The sequence below is a fragment of the Neofelis nebulosa genome, chromosome 10 (assembly GCF_028018385.1).
Source record: "Neofelis nebulosa isolate mNeoNeb1 chromosome 10, mNeoNeb1.pri, whole genome shotgun sequence".
Lineage (NCBI taxonomy): Eukaryota > Metazoa > Chordata > Mammalia > Carnivora > Felidae > Neofelis > Neofelis nebulosa.
The window spans coordinates 70,018,933-70,041,306 of NC_080791.1; the positions used below are offsets into that span (position 1 = coordinate 70,018,933).

The window sequence follows — 22,374 nt, forward strand, 5'->3', positions numbered from 1 at the left end:
GGTGGAAGCTTGCTGGAGAGACGAAAAGTCTGCTAGCATGAGCTTTACCTTTAGAATTACTAACCTGAATAATCACAATCACAATCAGGACGCTAGGACATTTCTTAGAAATTGAGGATATTTGGGGAGACTGTGGATCTCATTTTATTGGGCCATTGATCCTCCAAAATCCCATAATAGAGGAAATGTCCAGCATCAAGGTTGTCATTGTTATTATAAGCTGAAATTGAGCCCGTCTCTCCCCCTTAAAAACTTAGAGGTGAGTCTATAGGGGATTAAGGGTGAAATATTTTGCTCTGAGTGGATTGTGGAGTTTTATATGAAAAAAACGTAGAATGCTTCTAAAAATTTAATTGCTCGAAATATCTCAGCTGCCCATTCAGCTTATAATATGGTAATTACAGTTTTTGACTAATTTTCCAGGTTGAGAATGTCATAGTTTAAAACAAAAGTTAACAAATGAAAAACTTTCTATGTTCTTATGGTTGTTATATAGCCTTTCTTTCTTCTTTTCTTTCTTATTGAAACCCCACAGACTTAAAGTCCTCCCCTCCCACTGTCTTTACCAGAATTATAGTGAAATGTACCACAAATATATTTATTTTTTTTAACTACATTGGCATTACAGTGGAGCCTTTGATTGGAGAGTTCAGGATTTGAGTATTTATGTATAAAGAAGATGCTGATTCCAGATCTTCCATCAACTGTCAAAAAATAAAAGTGAGGTATCTGCCAGTTATAGTGTATCAGGATCTGAGTTACTTGCAGGGCTTTTCTGTGGATTCAGTTGTCCGTTACGTTCCTAACCCAGTATGTTAAGTATTGAAATATGTGAGAGGTGTTGAACAACTTTAGACTAAAGAAATATTTCATGGAAAAAAGATCCAAAGTGTATCAAAATTATTTTCACGTTTTTCTAGAATGATCTGCGAAATGCAGTATTTATGATTGGCATCATTCTTTCCTGGCTAAAAAGCAAATGTAAAATTTATGAGAGATGGCATTGCATGCTTGCTTGATATTAATAAGGTTATTGCGCGTTAGAGCAGAAAAGCCAAAACTATGTCCACAAAAGTAAAACAGGGTAAAAACAAAGCCTGCCTGATACAGTAAAAGGGGCTTAGTAAACTTGAAAAATGAATGAATAGCCAAAATTTATTAAATCCTTTATAGTAGGTGTTGCTACATAACATATTATCTCAAACTTAGTGGCTCAGAACAGCAGAAGTTATTTTTTATTTTTAAATTTTTTTTTGACGTTTATTTATGAGACAGAGAGACAGAGTATGAATGGGGGAGGGTCTGAGAGAGAGGGAGACACAGAATCTGAAACAGGCTCCAGGCTCTGAGCTGTCAGCACAGAGCCCCACACGGGGCTCGAACTCACGGTCTGCAAGATCATGACCTGAGCCGAAGTCGGACACTCAACCGACTGGGCCACCCAGGCGCCCCAGAACAGCAGAAGTTATTTTATCATTTCTTTCAGTTCATTGTTTCTCTCAGGATCAGGAATTCAGGAGGGAATCCGCAGGACAGTTTTGGCTTGGGAGACTTTCACGGGATTGTCAGATTCAGATGGGGCTGAAAGGGGGCAGGCAGCAGAGCACCTTGTATCACTGTCTCTTCTTAAAGTGGCGGCAGGATCTCTTCCTATAGTGTCTTTTCAAGGACTGGTGGTAGCCTTAGGGGAAATGAACTGCTTATCTGGTGACCGAAGGCTTCAAGGAGAAGCATTTCAGCAGGCTGGCGAAGCTGTGTGCTTCTGACCTACCTATGGAAATGATACAGCACCACTACCTACCAACTTATTCTTTCAGTCACAAGCCAGTCACATGTCCTCTGAGACTCAAGGAAAGGGAATGTAGAGAATGTTCAAGATCATGTAAAATTGAGCAAGTGAGTTGAAAGGTATTGTTGAAGCCATTTTGGAAAGTGCAATTGGCTGTGGTCAGCCTCCTGGCCACGACAGTTCATGTTCCTCCCTTGTGGAGGATACACTTATTTCTTCCCCCCTACCAAGACCTTCGTTGCATCAGCTTGAAGCCACTGTTGGGTCTGCTGAATCTGGCACAGTTGCAGATGAGGCTGTTTAGGAGTGGTTTTGCAGGTACAGTTCCTCAAGTGTTGGTCTGAAAACCTATGAATGAAAGTGATAAGTTACCTGCTGCCTGCACACCCAACATGGATAAGCATAGGAAAATGACTGGACGATTTTGCGCAATCACTGGTCTGTAACAGTTTTGAATTCCAGCTAGGCATGTTTGATGGTTTCTTAATTAGGGTTCAGTCCTACTCTCTGGTTGTTCTCTGAGGCTCTTGGCTCTGCCCTCTGAGTCATCCTTCTTTTTTCATTTAAAAAAAAAAAAAAAAAAAAGGCCTGTGTTTGCAACTGAATCATCTTCTTACCCTACTTCCTTGCCCATAAAAGGTTGTGAGTCCCTAGGGCTGGGATCAGCAAACTTTTTCTGTAAAGGGCCATGTAGTTTCTGTTGCTGTTACTCGCTTCTGCTGTTAATTGTAGCTTCCAGCTTGCAACTACTCAACTCTGCAGCCATAAACAGTATGTAAATGAATAAGCATGACTATATTCCAATAAAACTTTATTTATAAAAACAGATGGCTTTGGCCCCTAAGCTCTGGTTTGCTGAGTCTTGATCCAGAGGCCTCTATTCACTTAGTACGGTCTCTGTCCCTTTAAGTATAAACTGATAGGATTCTTTTTCAAACTGTACACATTTCCTGTATATCTAATTTTAAAGCAGTCTACTCCATTATATCAAAGCCATACCCACAGAACTCTTTAGGACATGCCTTTTTCTATCTTGAGTTCCTTATGAGGTTGCTATGGAATAATACTCTTAGATTCTGCCTCCTCAACAGTAGAGTTTCTGAGACATGTCTTTAAGATTTGGAGTGAGTTTTTGTTTATCTGAAAGGTTCTGTGAGGTACTATTTTAGATCTTTCTGAGATCTTAAAGAGTCTTACATCTACTTTCTGGATTTGATCTATGCTCAGAAGCCTTTTTCTTTTTCTTTTTCTTTTTTTTGTTTTTGAGAGTGAGTGCAAGCAGGGGAGGGGCAGAGAGAGAATCCCAAGCACGCTCTGCACTGACAGTGCAGGGCCTGATGCAGGGCTCAAACTCATAAACAGTGAAATCGTGACCTGAGCCGAAATCAAGAGTCGGAGGCTTAACTGACTGACCTACCCAGGCGCCCCTCGGAAGCTCTTTCTTAACTGATTCCTGGCTGACATTTTACATTCCTTCCCAGATTCTACTCAGTTCATTTTTTTAAATGATCATCTTTGTTCTTTTTGAGGAAACCTTCTCAGCTAGATCAGGTTTATTAGGTACGGTTTTTATTTTTCATGTTACCACAAGTGACACTTTCGTTCTTCTAACTTCCAACAATATTTTCCTCACTTTCCTTTAAGCCCTCACCAGCATCTTCCTTTAAGCTCTTTGAAGTTCCCACCAACATTCTTTTCTTGGTCCTTCCAGGTTTCATTAGTGGTCTCCTCAAGGGCCTTAGGATTCTGTTACGACTTGATCCTAAAGCCAATACTACATGTTTTAGATGTTTATTATAGTAGCCCCTCATTCCCAGTACTGATTGTATTGATACTTTCCTGGTACTCATACCTATTCTGTTACCTGTGCTGCATGACAAATCACCTCAAACTTCGAATCTTTTTTTTTTTTTTTCATTTGAAGTATAACTGACATCAGACTTAGTGTCTTAAAACAACAATCATTTTATTTATCTCATGATTTCTGTGGGTCAGAAATTCTAGAAGGCTTTATGTAGGTGGTTCTAGCTCAGGGTCTTTCAAGAGATAGAGGCTGGCTCAGGTACACTGTGGGAGTAGTAAAGAAAAGGGATTGTTCAGAGCAGCTAGAGTGGCTGGGCATCTTTCTCACATCATGTGGTTTCAGAGCCTTTCTGTGCAGTCTTTCCACATGCACTAATTTGGACTTCCTACAACACAGCACCCTTAGAGGGAGTTGAATGGTATATATGGCAACTGAAGTCCTCAAGCGTGAGTATTCCAGTGAACAAGGCAGAAAGCTCTCTCACTTTTTCTTACCCCCCCTTGGAGGTTACATAGTGTCATTCCTACCTCATTCTGTTGGTTATACGTTACCTTTACCTCTTGATGGAGCGATAGTCAAGGTGATACTGTAGGTGAGCGTGTAGGATAGGAGGTAATATAATCACCTTTGGAAGTTAAAGTCTGCTCCAAATAGAAAACATCAAGTGAAGAATCTCCTTAACTGAGGTTTGTCCCGTGCAAGACTAAGTATCAAAGCAGGAATGATCCTTGACCTCTAGGAGCTTATAGTCTAAAAGTAACAAGAGCCAGAAAGGTTTTTTATTTAGGCAATTTTATAAATGTTAAGTACAAAGTCTTATAATTCATAGTATGTAATTTGTTCAGATATTTACTGAGCAAGGCAGTGGGCTTTATATCTTATATTGGGGCCTTAATATAGTGCCTCCTTCTTTATTACAGTAATGTTAATCATGTCATTCGTGGTGTCTACTTGTTTACATTATTCTGCATGTCAGCTAGATAAAAATCTAACTTACATATATATCTTAACATAATTATAAAAAGTACAAATCAAACATGCATCTTAAGGCTTCCTGGTTAATAGTCATTGGGGAGTAGGATGCATGACATTATTGCAAATAGAAGCAGTATAAATTATTCACTGTAGCTCTTGAAATGCAGTAGATATTTCATCACTCTTAGAAATGATATTAAAAATATGGTTCCATAGCCTTATTTTTTTGGTTATTTATTTTAACTCTCTCTAGCTTAACTTCATTGAGTCTGATATTTTTCATCTTTGTGATTCTTTTTTTAATTTTTTTAATGTTTATTTATTTTTGAGAGAGAGAGAGAGAGAGAGAGAGAGAGAGCGAGCATGAGTGGGGGAGGGGCAGAGAGAGAGGCAGACACAGAATCTGAAGCAGGCTCCAGGCTCAGAGCTGTCAGCACAGAGCCTGATGCGGGGCTCAAACTCGTGAACCATGAGATCATGACCTGAGCCAAAGTCAGATGCTCAACCGACTGAGGTACCCAGGTGCCCCACAGCTTTGTGATTCTTAATAGAGGGCAGTATCTCCATCAAGGAACATTTGAAAATATTTGGAGACGTTTTTTGTTACTATACCTAGGGGAGGGATGCTACTGGTATCTAAAGGGTAGAGGCCATTAGATGCTGAACAGGACAGCCCCCCACAAAGAATTATTTGGCCCAAGATGTGTGTAATGGTGAAGTTGAGAAATCCTGGACTAGATGACCATGAAGAGCTATCCCTACCCTAAAGGACTGTGACTATTTTTTGCAGGTTGCCATCATAAAGAATACATACTCAGAACATACATGGCGATGTAGTCCCAGGCATCTATCTGCTCATAGGGCATTTTAACCAAAGAGTGACTATGCAAGGTTTCAAGTTTCTTTTTATCCCCATAGTATTCAATCCAGTACTTTTATTGCTTGATAAATATTCTGTGAACTTTACACATATATGGCCTTTCAGATTTCCTTCTCCCTCTCCCAATTTTTTATCATAATTATGTTTTGAATGGCTGAATGGTTGCAGGGTAATTTGTCACTTGAGTGAAACTGAAGGTAAGACTAGGTGAGAATTGTCAGTGACAAAGAAATTAGGAAGAAAAACTTGTTAATAAGATGTATGTTGGAAAATGATGTTAAGTAAATATGTGTATGCGTGTTATTCAAGTATACTACACTGGTTGTAATGGTAGATATTGATTTAATTACAGATCTGTTACATCTTTTTGTTTTGTTTTGTTTTTTAGGGAAAAAAGAAAAGGTCTAATCTTTCCTAAAAGCAGCATGTCTTGTTTTTTCCCCCGCCATGTGCTTTCTATCTGTCTGAGCTATCCCTGTCCAAATACAACCTTCATTGCCCAATAATTCTTTTTGTGTTTGATGGAGGTTTTATTTTGGAATTCTTTTCTTGCATGAACCAGTTTTTCTCTGCATAGTCCATGTTGTCTCAATTTCTCTTGGTATTCTGGATTCAGGGTTTCTTTCTAAATGTATCGAATATGTCATCAGAATTGCTTAGCTAATATTGCTGTTTTGACTTTCCCTCCATTTCTGGTGGTCTAGTTTTCTCCCACTTTCTCCATTTCTAAAACCCCTAATTTTGGGACTTTCTAAACTATGTAAATGCTAATCCTTATTGTGGGAATATAAACAATTCTTTTATTTTTCCACAAACTATTTTTCTGTTTATCAGAGGTCAGGAATTTTTGGTGTGTGTTTTGTTTCAAAAAGTTCTTTCTTCCCTTTTCCTACTTACCATAGGTAATTATTACTGTATAGATGTTACTGCTCTGGGTAGTGTTGTGATATCAGTGACTGACAGTGAGCCATGATCTATAAAATGACAGATTTAAAGATTAAGGTCCCTCATCCTTTTTAAAAAGGAACAAGCAAGAAATATCAAACAAAAATATTTCTGTAAGGATGAATAATGGGGGACTTGGGGAGGTAAGTGAATATCTTGAATATCTATTTCAGAAAGTTTTCAGCATCAGTCATTGATTTCACAGCACATTCAGACAATCAAGAGTGATACCTGTCTGTGTTAAAGAGAAAATTACTCTAAAAATGTATGTAGGAGAGATGATCAAATGGCAAACGAATATTTCTGTGTACTTTGCCTCCATGATGCTGAAGAGTGGAGATCACAATATAACTCCTTATGTTATAAATTCACAGGAAATCTTAGTAATTTTAGCCAAACTAAAATGTGATTTAAGGAACGAAGAACAAGGGAATACTAATTGAATCCATTTATTTGCTTAGGATTATAGAAGAAAATTTGACCTTAACGTATTGTATTTCCTATGAAAATTTTATATATCAGTAGAACTCTGTTTAGGCAGTATTAAATTCATTTGCTGCTGCTTAAAATTTTTTTTTTCATTTTGGATTTATAAAATGTTCTTCCAAGATGCAGAAATATTCTCTGGTGGTTTGGTCACTTACTGAATGAATTACAGAATTATAATTTTATTGCTACTATCTCAATATAGAAACTGCATCTTGGGTGGTGATGAGATTTTTCCTAATCTATGCGAATTATGAATCTGTCAATTTTTCTCATAATACAGGATGATGAAAACAATAACTCGTCTTCACAAAGCTATGGTGTTTCTTGAATATTTCACAAGTAATTCTTGGGTTTGGAATACTGACAATGTCAATATGTTGATGAATCAACTAAACCCTGAAGATAAAAAGGCAAGTATTTTCTGTTTTATTTTAGAAAACATAGCATATTAATTGGACAGCCGTTAGCAACCTGAGAAATAATTGGATATTTTCCAGTCACTAATGCAAAAAGAAAGACATTTGACCTATTTATATGTGTTTCATTAAAGCTTCAATCATAATTGTTGGTGGTAAAATAAAATTGCTTTATCTTAGAATTTATAACATAAGTACTTGAGAGTGGCAGAGATGTTTTCAAAGTATGATTGAAATGTTGGTTCTTGGGGCGCCTGGGTGGCGCAGTCGGTTAAGCGTCCGACTTCAGCCAGGTCACGATCTCGCGGTCCGTGAGTTGGAGCCCCGCGTCAGGCTCTGGGCTGATGGCTCGGAGCCTGGAGCCTGTTTCCGATTCTGTGTCTCCCTCTCTCTCTGCCCCTCCCCCGTTCATGCTCTGTCTCTCTCTGTCCCAAAAAAAATAAATAAAAAACGTTGAAAAAAAAAAAAAAAAGAAATGTTGGTTCTTTTTTTCCCTTTAGTGAGATTCAGAGAGAAACTAGAATTCTTTATGCATTTTTCCTTCAGTTTGTTTTCTTTGAATTTTGAGAAAAAAACCTTCCCTCTGAAATTGTTTTACCTCATATATTCTTTAATTTCTTATCATTCTACATTTCGCCCTCTGTTCGTTTGAAACTTAAACTCTTTGTGTGTGTTCTTTTTGAGGTTACCTTAGGTATTTTAACATACATATCTAACAAAGTCTAAATTAAGCAATTTCTATAGCCTCTTTTTAATGATATTTAGGACCTTAAAATGTTTAAACTGTGATTACCACCCCACTAATTTACATAGTTATACATTACTTTAGTTCTCTATTGAAACCCTGTAATTAGATATGACTTTGTTTAGTTGTATTTAGATTTAACTAAATATTTACCAGTAGCTTTGCTATTCGATCTTCTCTTTAGGACCCTTTTCTTTCAGTTTGAAATGTATCCAGAATCCCAGAATATGATTTAGTAGGCGGTCTGTTAGTAGTGAGCTCTCAGTTTGTGATTGCCTGGCATGTCTTTATTTCACTGTTTCTGTAACATGATTTCAGTACATGAAGGATAACTTTCTTTTTATATTCCTTTAATATTTCACTTATGTTGTTGCTGTTGAAAAATCAGTCTAATTTGCTGCTGCATTACAGGTGCTCTCTTATTCCTGTCTGTTTTTCAGAGTTTTTCTTTCGTGTCCTGCAGTTTCACTGTGAATGTGTCTAGGTATAATTTTTAAAAATGTATCCTGTTTCACAAGTGGGCTTCCCGGATCTGAAGTTTGAAGTGTGTTAGCAGTTCAGGACAATACTTAGCTATTGTTTCTGCAAATATGGCCTCTTTGGGATGCCTGGGTAGCTCAGCCAGTTAAACATCCAACTCTTGATTTCAGCTCAGGTGATCAACTCACGGTTCCTGAGTTCGAGCCCCGCATCGAGTTCAGTGCTGTCAGAGAAGAGTCCGCTTGGGTTCTCTCCTTCTCTCTCTGTTCCTCGCCTGCTCACGCATGCATGATCTCTTTCTCTCTCTCTCTCTCTCTCTCTCAAAAATAAATAAACTTAAAAAAAAAAAAAAAAATATATATATATATATATATATATATATATATATATATATACACCTCTTCACCATTCTCTTCTTGTGAAATTTTAATATATTTTACATCATTCTTTCCTCTTTTAAGTTTTATCTCATATTTTATCTCTTTGTTTCTGGCTGGAAAGCTAATGGTTAATAAAAGGTCTGTGGCACTCTTTCAGCCCTGTCTGCGCCACCCAGTTGAATAAGGGGGTTCAGTGATTTTCATGTTTAGAAATTCAATTTGTTTTTCAGATCTTACAGATGTTCCTTTATTTCTCTTTTTTATTTTTTGATTTTTATTTTAGAGCAAGCGGGGGAGAGGGGCAGAATCTTTTTTTTTTTAATTTTAAAAAAATGTTTATTTTAGAGGGAGAGCTCATGTAAGCTGGGGAGGGGTAGAAAGAGGGGGGCAGACAGCAGATCTGAAGTGGGCTCCGTGCTGACAGCAGAAAGCCTGATGTAGGGCTCAAATTTGTGAACCATGAGATCATGACCAGAGCTGAAGTTGTATGCTTTACCAACTGAGCAACCGAGGTGCCATAGAGAGAGAGAGACAGAGAGAGAGAGAGAGAGAGAGAGAGAGAGAGAGAATCCTAAGCAGGCTCCACACTCAGTACAGAGCCTGATGCAGGGCTTGATCCCACAACCCTGGAATCATGACCTGAGCCAAAATCAAGAGTCGGACACTCAACTGACTGAGCCACCCAGACACCCCTCTTACAGACATTTCTTGAAACATGGTGAACATATTGTTTTAAATTCTGTGTCTGATAATTCAAACTTCTAAAGGCTGTGCAGTGGTAACACCTGATCGTCTGTTGTTTATGCTGGGTCTCACTCATGGCACCTTGTTTTTTTTTCTTATTGTTTGACTGTATATTCATATTCCTTGAGGATTTCTGTGGAAATATTTTGAAGCATATGTTGAAATTGCACTTTTCCAATAAGGATTCGCCTTTGCTTCTGCCAGTAGCCCAGTGAGTGATTATTAGCATTAACTAGCCAGGTGGCATTAACAGGCCAGGACCACTTTCAGATATCTGATTAAGTTTTTAGCCTAACTCAAGTGAATGTGGGCCTTAAATAGGCTGGTTCATGCTTATAGTTTCTCAAAGGAGATTTCTTTTTCATCTTCCCAGGGACAGTTTCCTTTCTCTTTCCACGTCTTTCTTTAAAAATTTTAGTACTTTGGGGCACCTGGCTGGCTTAGTCGGTTAAGTGTCTGACTTCAGCTCAGGTCATGATCTCTTATCTCATGAGTTCAGGCCCCACGTCGGGCTCTGGGCTGACAGCTCAGAGCTTGGAGCCTGCTTTGGATTCTGTGTTTCCGCCTGTGTCTGCTCTGTCTGTCTCTCTCTCTCTCAAAAATAAACATTAAAAAATTTTAATGTTTTATTTAATATATCCAAAATAATATATAATTTAAACAGAAATTTAAAAATCACTGAAAATTTAAACAACTGTTTATATGATATTATACTTTCAATTTTTTTATACTGAGCTTTTGAAACCCTGTGTGCATTTTATACTCCACAGCAAATCTCAGTTCAGACCAATCACTTTCAAAGTTCCCAGACATGCATGTGGCTTGTGGCTACCATGTTCGATAGTGCAGATTTAGTACATGTTACTGGTCGTGCGTGATAAAGGCATTGAGTGTGCACTTTTTTTTTGCCCACTTCTGTGTGCGGTGGGTTTACTTCTTTTTTTCACCCTTGCTCTGAGGATACAGCTTTGGGAATTTTTATCTTTTTGCAGCAATATTCTGTAAGACACCTTAACTGATGGGGCCATAGGCTTAATAGCCAATCTTCATCCTTGCCTGCAGCATCAAAACAGAAGGTCCCAGTTACCAGGGTTCTGCAGAGAATCCCAGGTTAAAAGATTTGTGGCTTCTACTGATTGCTTATGTTCTCCCTTCCCATCTTCCTTGTCCCCATCCCAGTGCACAACACATACTGCCCAGTGGATTATTAGAAAGTGACCATCCAGGTGAAGAAATAGAATATTTTTGTCCCCAGAAGATCCCCTTGTGCCCCCTCCCAATAACTACCTTCCAAAAGTAACAACTATCTTGAATTCTGACATTAAATAGTATACTCATTTTTGACTTTATACAAATGGTATCATACAGTATTTTTTTCATTTCTTTTATTGATAACATTTGGGTTATTTCCAGTTTTTGGCTGTTGGGAATAATTCTTCTTTGAGCCATGTGCACACATTTATATAGGATATATATCTAGAAATAGAATAGCTCAGTCAAAGGGTATTTGTATGTTCAACGTAGTTGATAATGCTAAACAGTTTTCCAAAGTAGTTGTACTGATTGACATTTTGTGTGGCAGTGTACAAGAGTTCCTGTTAATATGCATCCTCCCAACAGTTGACTTTTTCATTTTAATTTTTAATTTTAGACACTTTGGTGGGTATATGGTGGTATCTCAATGTGATGTTAGCGTGCATTTCGTATTACATAAAAAGTTTGTGTGGAAATTGCAAAAAACATCAGTCCTACTGAAAATGGGCTAGAGATGAACAGTTTACAGAGAAGTAAATGCAAATGATTAACCATTGGAAAAGATACTCAACCTCACTCATAAAAATGGAGATGCCAACTGAAATTAGACTGAGATATTTACTCCTTAACAGTTTGCAAAAATGCAAAACTTGACAGCCTACCCTTCTGGTAAGGCGTTGGCCAGTGGGAGTTCCTATATACATTGTTGGTAGAAATATATCTTTCTCTGTCCTTGTATTTCCAACTTGCTGTATCCTTAGCTATCAGATATTCCTCTTATGAGCAGCATATAGTTTTGCTGTATTTTACATTTTTCAGTTTGAGAATTTTGGGCCCTTATTTGGAGGATTTAATCCATAATTTAATTTTTGATAACAGATTTAAATCTAACGCTTAGTGCATTCTATTTGTCTTACTTGTCTTAAGTTTTTGTTTTCTTTGAGGTTATTTTTTACAGTTTTGTATTTTCCCCATCTGTATCAGTTACATAAAATATACTCTTTTTCAGTTGTATTACTAGGTTTCTCTAAAGATTACAGCATCCTTCCTCACTTCATTAAAGACATATAATATTGATACTTCTTTTGTTTTGGAGAATGCAAGGCCTAATACTTTTCTGCTGTTGTTACATATTTTAATTCTGTATGTGTGTTGTATGCCTCACCACCATTATTCTTAATTGCACTCTACTAAGTATTCACATAGATTTACCAGCATAATTGGCCTTTTGTGGCTCTTCATTTCTTCTTCCGTCTCCAGACTTCCAATCCAGAATCCTATTCATTTGGCTTAAAGAATACCCTCTGGTGTGCTTCTTCCTCTAGTGTGAGTTATCTGCTGATATCACATTGTCTCAGTTTTTATTCTTCTGCAAACATCTTTATTTTTCAAAGATGTTTATACTGTATAGAACTGTGTGTTAGCAGTTTTCTCTGAGCACTGGAAGACATCTTCTCATAGTCTCTTGGCTTCTATTGTTTCTTTTGGGAAGTCAAGTGTCAGTTTAATAGTTGTCCCTTCGGAGGTAACCCATAACATCTTTTTCTGATGTCTTCAAAATTTTCATCTTTGACTTTCACCAGTTTTATTCTTGATATGTTCAGGTACTTGCATGTGTATGGTGTATGTGTGTTTTGAATCTGTGGCTTAATGTATCATCATTTTGGAAATAAAAATTCCCAGCTGTTGTCTTCTCAGATGGTGTCTCTGTTCCATTCTTTTTCACTCTTCCTGTGGGAGTCCAGTTAACATAGTCTCATAATCTCTCCCATCTTAAATCGAGCCTCCATTTATTTTTTTTTTAATTTTTTTTTTTAACATTTATTTATTTTTGAGACAGAGAGAGACAGAGCATGAACAGGGGAGGGGCAGAGAGAGAGGGAGACACAGAATCTGAAACAGGCTCCAGGCTCTGAGCTGTCAGCACAGAGCCCGACGCGGGGCTTGAACTCACGGACCGTGAGATCATGACCTGAGCCGAAGTCAGAGGCTTAACCGACCAAGCCACCCAGGCGCCCCAAATCGAGCCTCCATTTAGTGCAGTGTTACTTTAGTGATTTATTTATGGTAGTTGTTTTTGGTCTGCAACTTGATATTTTCAGATAAGTGATGATAAATAGTGAATAATCTGTTTCTCACTCTGAAAAATAATCTGATCGTGTATGGAGAAGCACTGAGCAGTGCATAGCCTTCTTATTTTGTCACAAAATAACATTTTTGTAAAGCTTTATTTTCTAGATTCATCTATCCTTTTCATCAGATGGGCTCCTTACTGTTACCTAAACTCCTAAGCTAGCTTTCATAAAGTCTTTTTTTCTCTTGATGTCATTACTGTTCTATAGGAAAGGTAATACATGTGGTTTGCAGGATGTTCAGGAAGAAATACTGGAAATATATTAATATGTGTATAAAGTGGTGAGGAACACATAGATTATTTGGACAATGGGATTTAATTTTTTTTAGTGTAAAAAGAAGGTTGCTTTTTCCTTACACTTCATATGTACTTCTCTTTGAATGTTGACATGAGCTTTCAGATTATCTCCTGAAATGTTTCTGTGTTTCATGGGAGGTATAAAATAGGGATTAAGAACTTCTTTGTGAACAGCAGTAAGATTTTAAAAGTTAATACTATAAACATTTTGTAATCTTGTCATGTGGAATTAGCCTTTAAAAAAAGTATGAATTTTTGACGAGTTGTGAAAAAGTTATTCAAGAGAAAAACTGATAGTTGTTTTGTTTCTATAGACCTTTAATATTGATGTACGGCAGTTACATTGGGCAGAATATATAGAGAACTACTGCATGGGAACTAAGAAATATGTATTGAATGAAGAAATGTCTGGCCTCCCTGCAGCTAGAAAACATCTGAACAAGTAAGTTTTTTACATGGGCTTGATTGCATCGTGTCTTCCTTATGAATTATCACACAGTTTTTTATTTTATTTTATTTTATTTTATTTTTTGGTGAGCTGGTATATTGCTAGTGTAATATTTTATTTAGGAAAAGTGCTTACATTAGCACTGGAACTATGGTAGTATTTAGCCTAAGGTTGTTCAAACTTACTGTCTTTATCCTGTTCCTTAGCACTAAGTTCAGGTGGAATTTAGTTTTGAAAATCACTATTTTCCTTTGTATTTCCTTCCTTTGTATTGCTACTGAAGAAGTAAAGATATTAGGAGAAAATAAAAATGTATTTTAAACTAGAGGTAGTTTATTTGAAGTGTTGTGTTTTTTCTTTTGTTTTTTTTCCCTTTGTCAAATACATCTTTGGAAGAGGAAAAGCGATATAATAATACATCATTCAGCATAGAATTTTTTCTTTGTTTTTAAAACAAGAGTTATAATTATTCCTTTAGTCTCATTATAAAAGTAATATATACTGATTGTTTAAAAAAACTCAAAACACAGGAAAAATCACTGTTACCCATAATTCAGAGATGTAGTTAATTTCAATAGTAACCTCTTTTATTTGCAGTGTTTTTATAAAACAGCTTTCAAGACTCACATTATTCCTCTTGGTCTTCTGACTTTATGAGGCTTTGCAGGGCAGCTAGTTAAATAGTTGAGGAAATGGAGGTTTAGGGAAGTTGTGTTTGCAGGTCATATGCATTAGGCAGCAGAGCAAACTAGAATACTGATTTTTGACTCCTAATTCAAAGCTCTTTTATTTTTGAGAGAAAGAGACATGCAGAGTGTGATTGGGGGAGGGGCAGAGAGAGAGAGGGAGACATAGAATCCAAAGCAGGCTCCAGGTTCTGAGCTGTCAGCAGAGAACCCAATGCAGCGACTTGAACTCACAGACTGGCGAGATCATGACCTGAGCCCAGGTCAGACACTTAACTGACTGAGTCACCCAGGTGCCCCATGAGCTCTTTTGTCTATACCATCATTTGTATATTATAGTCCTATCTTGGATTGCCTATTGAAGGTAATGGAATTTATGTAAATTGTTATGTACCTGAACATTTGTATTCCTTTCTAACACCACTGAAAATATAAAAAATGTTTTGAAATATGAGTACAGTAACATTAACGTTACTCTTTGAGACTGGGAGGGCCCTTCTATATGGACCCATGCCATGCTTCTTTCATAGATGAGGATTTGTCCAGTTGGCCTTTGATAGTGTGACTGTCAGCTGTAAGTGAAGGAGTGAATTTGTATGTCTGACAGCTTAGAAGTACCTAAAGATGTTTAAAAATATTTTATTTTTTTATCTGTAGGATGATGTATATAATGCCCAAACCTTTTTAGATTAGATGGGAAGCTCCAGAAGGGGCATGTCTGTTTTACCTACAGTATACCTCGTCCTGGTCATACAGAAAGATGCTCAGTAATACTTGTTGAATGAATAAATTTGTGTCCCAAATTTTTTTGTTATAAAAAATCTTTGTTTTATTCGTGGTTGATAGAGGTAAGGTGGTGTTTGATGGACTGCATGGTCAGGTTTGTTTGACTTTTGCAGACTTTCTAATTTAAGGGCTTCTAGTTAATTTTAAATAAGTTTCACATTAGTAATGGATTTGAACTCTTTTTTTCTTTGGTCTAAATATCAAAGTTTATTGAAATAAAATATAACCTATCATAAAAAATACTAATATCACTGGTTACAGTTTTAAGTATATTAACAAAAAATCCGACATTTTAATCCTAGAATGACACTATCTATACTTGTGGTACAATAACAAACATGAAGTTAAATATGGAATAATGAAGAATTCTATCAGAATATTTTACACTTTCCCATCTATGTTCAGTATGCCTTTTTTAAGGAATATCCTCTGAAAGTGAAACTTTTGGAATATGTTTAAAGACATAGTTTTTAGGGGCGCTTGGGTGGCTCAGTCAGTTAAGCGTCCGACTTCAGCTCAGGCCACGATCTCGCGGTCTGTGAGTTCGAGCCCCGTGTCAGGCTCTGGGCTGATGGCTCGGAGCCTGGAGCCTGCTTCCGATTCTGTGTCTCCCTCGCTCTCTGCCCCTCCCCTGTTCGTGCTCTGTCTCTCTCTGTCTCAAAAATAAATAAACGTTAAAAAAAAATTTTTTTTTAAAAGACATAGTTTTTAGAATTAAATAGTTTTAACATAATTAGCATTTAAAATAATAACTTTCTTTCATAGAAATTCAGTTCAGTTCTAAACTGGGTGGATGATTTTAGGTGTCATCATTTGAAAAAAGTATTTCAATGCTGTTTTGTATCAATCTCTAGGGTTGCTATTATTTTCAGACTGGAATTAAAGCTGGTCATAAAGCAAAATGGATGAATTGTTCCACAAGTAGAAAGGGCATTAAGGTAGTAAAGAAAAGGAGAAACGAATAGGTGCTCATACACAATCTGTATATTTAAACTCTTTGAGAACTCTTTTTCAATTGGCCAATCTTAGCCTAGCACAAAGAGATCTATATGTCATAGCAACTTCCCGAACCAAATAGTTGGACAGTAGAGTGGAGGAAGAAAACTTGTTTCTTCTTGCTACATTTCAAAATGACTTGCTCTGCAGTCATTATACCGTAATGGATTTGAGCTTTGATGAGATCAGCAATGGGGCATTGATTATCTGCCATCCAACAATATTTTATTCTAGAAAACATTGTCTGATATGTCTCTTGATTTGCTTTTCAGGTTGAGGAACATACGGTATGGTTTCAATACTATCCTTGTGATCCTGATTTGGCGCATTTTTATTGCAAGATCACAAATGGCAAGAAACATCTGGTACTTTGTGGTTAGTCTGTGTTACAAGTTTCTGTCATACTTCCGGGCATCCAGCACTATGAGATACTGAAGACGAGAATTTAGCATTAGAACATCTATGCATATGGTGGTCTAAATGCACAAAATGTAAAATGTACTTAAGTCATCTCACCTTTTGTCAAGACATTAAACCATCTTAGATCAGAGTGTGGAGTACAGTATGGTACATTTTATGTAACATTTTAATGTTTATGCTTACAAAAATCTAGTGAACACACTGTGGTTATGCCAGCTCAAATCTACAATAGCCACCAAAACCATGACTTAACATTTTGATCCCTGGGGACAAGGGGTGGGGTGAGGGTAGGAATGGGAAAATAGGAACACTGACCAGTATAACTGTGCAATTCTGGAACATATTGATTAAAATATGCCTTAACATATAGTGAGTTTCTAATTCTAATATATAGTGCAGTGGAAAGCATTTATTTGGACAGGAATACATAGCTAAGTTGGTAGATATTTAATTCTTCGGTGTTTGGTTTTTTTCATCAGTTGAAGTGGGTTTTAGTTTTGTTAAAATTATAGCCAAACTATTTTTACATCATTTCGTAAGTTATTAAGTGGTCTCCAACGTGAAAGACATGTTCTCATTTTCCTTTCTCTGATTAGTGGTCTGATGCACATCATTTTTTTGTAAGCAATCAGTTGCTTCCATTATCAGAAGGCTATATGTTATTCTAAAGGCCCTACTGGATCTAATGAGTTTGAGAATCCATATCACCATATGCTATGTATTTTTTTGAAGGAAAATGAGAACGAATTCAATAAGACTATTAGTGTCAAAAAGAAGACGAATACAGTTTTCTTCTCCACATTGTGACCAAATAAAAATCAGTCCTGTGAAATTGTGTTCATGTTTTGAAGCTGGAGGATTTCTTGAGACTGGCAAAGAAGGGTGCAGGTGGGGAGGGATTCACCATATTTGTGCTCTCTTCCCTGTGTACATTATATTAATAGGACTTTTAAGGCTTATACAGTCTTTCCAGTGAAAACTGATAATGCTTTATTATGGAAGAATATATTTGCAGATAGTCCTAACATTAAGAAAATGTTCTCACATGTGTGTAAACACATACTAACTTTTGACCTTGAGAGCTGAATTCCTTCAAGAAAAATAAAATAGTGCATAAAATAATGTGTATAAAATTAAATAAAGGACTTTATTTACATACCACCTAAAGTAGCAAACTGTTGAATGAGATATCATTTATTTTTTCTGCATGTAGTTTTAAAGAGATGCATTATAGAAACAAGTAATAGCAAGAAAATTAATGTGTATTTTAATGATACATTATTATTCCCTTTAAACCTTTAAACCTTAATAGTAGTAAACTGTCCTTACTGTTTTAACATACGTTTGGTTTAACAGATTGATCAGCATAACATGTTCGAATTTAGCTGATCAAGTTGTAGTATATTTAAATCAACAGTATATCTTGAATGTGTTTAATGAGGTCAGTTCACAATACAAAACGTTACGTAGAACTTTACATCTTACTTTCTCTGTCAATTTAAATGCAAGAAGTTTATTTTGTTATTGTGAAAACCTAAATGTAAAGGAAACCACCTTCTTCCATGCAGGTGTGTAATCTTGAGAAGGAAAAATGCTTCCATGGTGAAGCCAGATTTTCTGTAGTAAAACTTTTAAACATTATTTTAAAAGAAATATGTATGTATGTGTATATATATATATATATATATATATATATATATATATATATGTTCATATTCTTTGAAACGATACTAAGTCTCTGGTCTAGGACCATACCTTGTGTAAGGCGTGAGAGACCATGACAGTGTCTAAAAATGGAATAAATGATGATGCCTTTAATTTAAAGTGGCCCATAATTAACTCTAGATGCTCTATACATTGAGTACTCCATCTCTCCAAATACATTTCCGTAATGGGTTGAAAACATGCTAACATTTGTATGATGTTTGTGCTCTGCCAGATATACTTAGAATCAGATGAAGTGTCTTTGTATCTTGCAAAAGAATCAGGTCCAACTTTGACAGGCATGTGAAGTACAGAGGGGGGTATGTCTTCTGAACCATGGCATTGTTCTTGTAATCCAGTGTAGGGAAATGCTAGCTAGGCGGGTGCTGAGGCCACTGCATTAATTTTGTGTGTTTAGAATTCTGTTGTCAGAAGAAACTCATGAATGAATTAATAAATCATTGTAGAACTTAGTTCTGAAATTAGTGTGAAGAATACATAGGTTGTTAATCCCCACCAGCTAGACTTAAGCTTAACTCAAAGATTTTGGAAATCATTTTTGTTGATGTCGTTTGTCAGACAGAGTTTTAGTTTTGTTTGATGATTATATTTTCACACGAGCTCCATTTTTAACATGATAGCCTAATAAATTTGACATTTCATGTAATTCATTTGATAAAAAGCTATATTGTAAAACATTTGGGCCTTTCCCCTCTCTTCACTCTTGATTCTTATAATTCTGTGCGTTTGTCAATTGTGACATCATTTGTGGCTATATTTAAATTTGACTTGGCAACATTAATATGTTTTAAAAGTCAACAAAGAAGCATGGCAATGTGTTCTTTGACTTAAGAATGGTATAAACACGGTATAAAAATGGTAATAAAGATTGGAAGTAGGGAGGAAAATAATCTTATTTCTCCCCTTTTTTTGTGTGTGTCTATAGGAACTGGTTCAGGGTTTTTTTGCTTTTTGTTTTAAATGTAAATTGATAATCTTTTATAAGAAGTAAATAGAAGCATTATTGGGTGCCTTTGTTTGTAAACCAAAAAGTAATAAATGAATCCCTATATTTCCATTATAGTATTTATTGTATTTTTACGATAATTATCCTGAAAATTACCCGTGAGATGACGTGGTTAGAACTCCAGGAAGCAGGCCTCACGTATGCTACTTACCTTTTTTTAGGTGCACTTATTACCTCTTGTATCTTAATGTTATTTAATTCTGAGTTTTTTACAAGCATTTTAGGGGAAGCATATGGACAGGATGAATGCCTTTCATTAAAGTATTATTTTCATGTATTTGTCTGGAATGAGGTAGTTTTTACCAGGAGACTGTCAGCGTCTCATTGCGCTCCAGCCACTCTCCTCCATGTTGAATGATACCGTTTTAATTTATGGGTACATTTGTAGTAATTTATCTGTTGAGGGAGGATGAGGGATCACTCACTGGTAATAGAGACTAACTGTAAAAAAGGTGTTGGGCTGGGTTCGGGTGAGTGTAAATGGCCTTTTTCCAGGCCACCTCCAAGCCCTGACTCGAAACCATTAGCACCGATTTGCTCTACTCGGAGAAAAACTCTCTAACCATTTGCATGAGAAACTAGAGACAGGAAGGTATGCTGCATAACTTGATAGAGAAATGAGTTCGTTAAACTTGCAGTCTCTGTGATAAAAGAAATATGAAATATTTTCTTATTGAATAATTAATGTTTTTATCTTACAGCATTTTCTAGTCATAGAATGAATTTATCTTTTTTTTTTATGGTGGTATGTTCTTCTATTTCTGTTACTCTTAAGATTCCTAAGCAAATCATCTTTGTCAATTGAGCATAGTTGTGTCTAATTGTTAAATAATTCCTTGATTTTTCTTTATTAAAGACAAGTTTGAGTAACATTAAGTTTGACGTGCTCCTTTTGCAAGTTGATGGCTGTAAAATACATTTATGTAGAAAAACACAAAGTGAGAAGTATGAATTTAATATCTTTACTGTAGGCCTGAAATGAAAGGAATAAGGCTATAATTGTTTTTCTTTCTTTCTTTCTTTCTTTCTTTCTTTCTTTCTTTCTTTCTTTCTTTGTCACAGATCACAGACACTGCCTTTAATTTTATACAAGAAGAAAAGAGGCACTGGAGATTTTTCTGAATTCATTAAAATATACAAATATTCATAGTTACTGTCTTCGAAATATTTACCTTAAGATTCTCTACTAGATGTTTAACTTCATTTTCATATTACAGCTTCATGGGGTTGAAGTAGGTGTCCTCCAAAGATGCTTTGGAGACAAAATTGCTTTATTTTCCGCTGGTTGTACAGAAAACCTAATACATTCTCGCTGTCTGTATCTCTCTCATGCGTAAATCTGTTTGATCTTGAGATTTGGTGACCAAGTATAACTAGAACGTTTTAGTCTGAACCGTGTAAAAATGCTAATATTTGATCATCTTAGACCTATAAAGGTCTAAGGCTTTCATATGACTCAACCTAGTATTAGAGCTGTTTTGGTTTTATTTTTTTAAAACATCTGAACCTAAACATACAGAAGAATGTGGTTTCATTTAAAATAGTCATCCTGGGAGATTGTAGATCAGTACTTAATTTTTTTGACATTTAATACCTAATTTTCTGCTTTATGTTGTATCTTTCATAGATTCTTGTCATTTCTCCCCACCTGGTTGTTGGTTTCTTGAAAGGCAAACCAGCCTTGTACCCTTCATGTAGTAGAAGTAACACTAGCGAACATTTGTTGAGCATTTATGCTGTGTATCAGCCAGTACTGTAAACATTTTACATATATCAACCCACTTAGGCCTTTTAGCAACCCTTTGAGGAGGGTCCCTCTATCACCTGTGATTTATAGGTGGGTAACTGAGGCAAATGGTATAACTGTTTACCCATGTTACCAGTTCTAGTGGCAGAGCGTAGGTGTGAACTTAGGTAAAGCCCTGCTCCACAATGCCCAAGACAATACTGTAGGAACATAAATGTTTCTGGACTATTCAGAGAAGTTGCCTGACATGCTGTTGTTCTAAATGTCTTTATTGGCTTCTTCCTTTTATTTTATTTTTAAAGTTTATTATTTTGAGAGAGAGCATGTATGTGAGTGGGGGTGGGGGAAGAGGTGGGCAGAGAGGGGAAGAGAGAGAACCCCAAGCAGGCCCGCATTGTTTGGAGCAGAGTCGGATGCAGGGCTTGAACTCGCGAACCGTGAGATTATGACCCGAGTCGAAATCAAGAGTCAGACCCTCAGTCGACTGAGCTACCCACACGCCCCTTTATTGGCTTCTTCATTTTAAAACCCAGCACTCATCAAAATATTGAGAACTTACTATGGGTCTGGTGCTATGTTTTATTCTGCAGTTATCTGTTTATCCATTCGTATCACTTACCACACTATAAGCTTCTCAGTGGTCCAGACATGAATATAACACACTGCCTACCCTTTAGGATTTGGTGATTTAACATACATAAGTACACAATTTTAAACAGGCTTTTTGTTTATTTATTTATTTTTGACAGAGAGAGAGAGAGAGAGAGAGAGCAAGCAGGGGAGGGACAGAGAGAGAGGAAGACACAGAATCCGAAGCAGGCTCCAGGCTCTGAGCTGTCAGTGCAGAGCCTGACGTGGGGGCTCAAACTCACAAACTGCGAGATCATGACCTGAGCAGAAGTTGGATGCTTAACCAACTGAGCCATCCAGGTGCCCCAAGTAAACATAATTTTAATACAACATACAAGGAAAGAAAAAGACGAGATACTAAAAGCACTAAAAACACTCCTTGGTGTTTCAGGGAAGAGCTTATACAAACACCTGACATTTAAGTCGTGGTTATAAGTCTGATTGGGACAAGGCTGGGATCGAGATGCATTCCATGTATAGAGCAGAGCACATGTTAAGGCTGGGCAGTGCGGTGCAATGAGGAAATATTTTGGTGCTACAGGGGAAGACGGCGAAGGGAAGATGAAGAAGTTAGGGGCCAACGAAGGCCTGTGCATGG

General features: G+C 36.6%; 1 protein-coding gene across 4 annotated transcripts in view; it reads left to right on the plus strand.

Moving 5' to 3' along the window:
• The window catches only part of FAR1 (fatty acyl-CoA reductase 1), a 79,519-nt gene extending 59,843 nt beyond the window's left edge, over positions 1-19,676 (plus strand). For all 4 annotated transcript variants that reach the window (XM_058688300.1, XM_058688301.1, XM_058688302.1 and 1 more), the window contains 3 exons: positions 7,163-7,292; positions 13,647-13,774; positions 16,521-19,676. In XM_058688300.1, coding sequence (XP_058544283.1) covers positions 7,163-7,292; positions 13,647-13,774; positions 16,521-16,683 — 421 coding nt within the window. In that variant the 3' untranslated portion in view covers positions 16,684-19,676. The remainder of the gene's footprint in view (positions 1-7,162; positions 7,293-13,646; positions 13,775-16,520) is intronic.
• Positions 19,677-22,374: the final 2,698 nt, after the last annotated feature.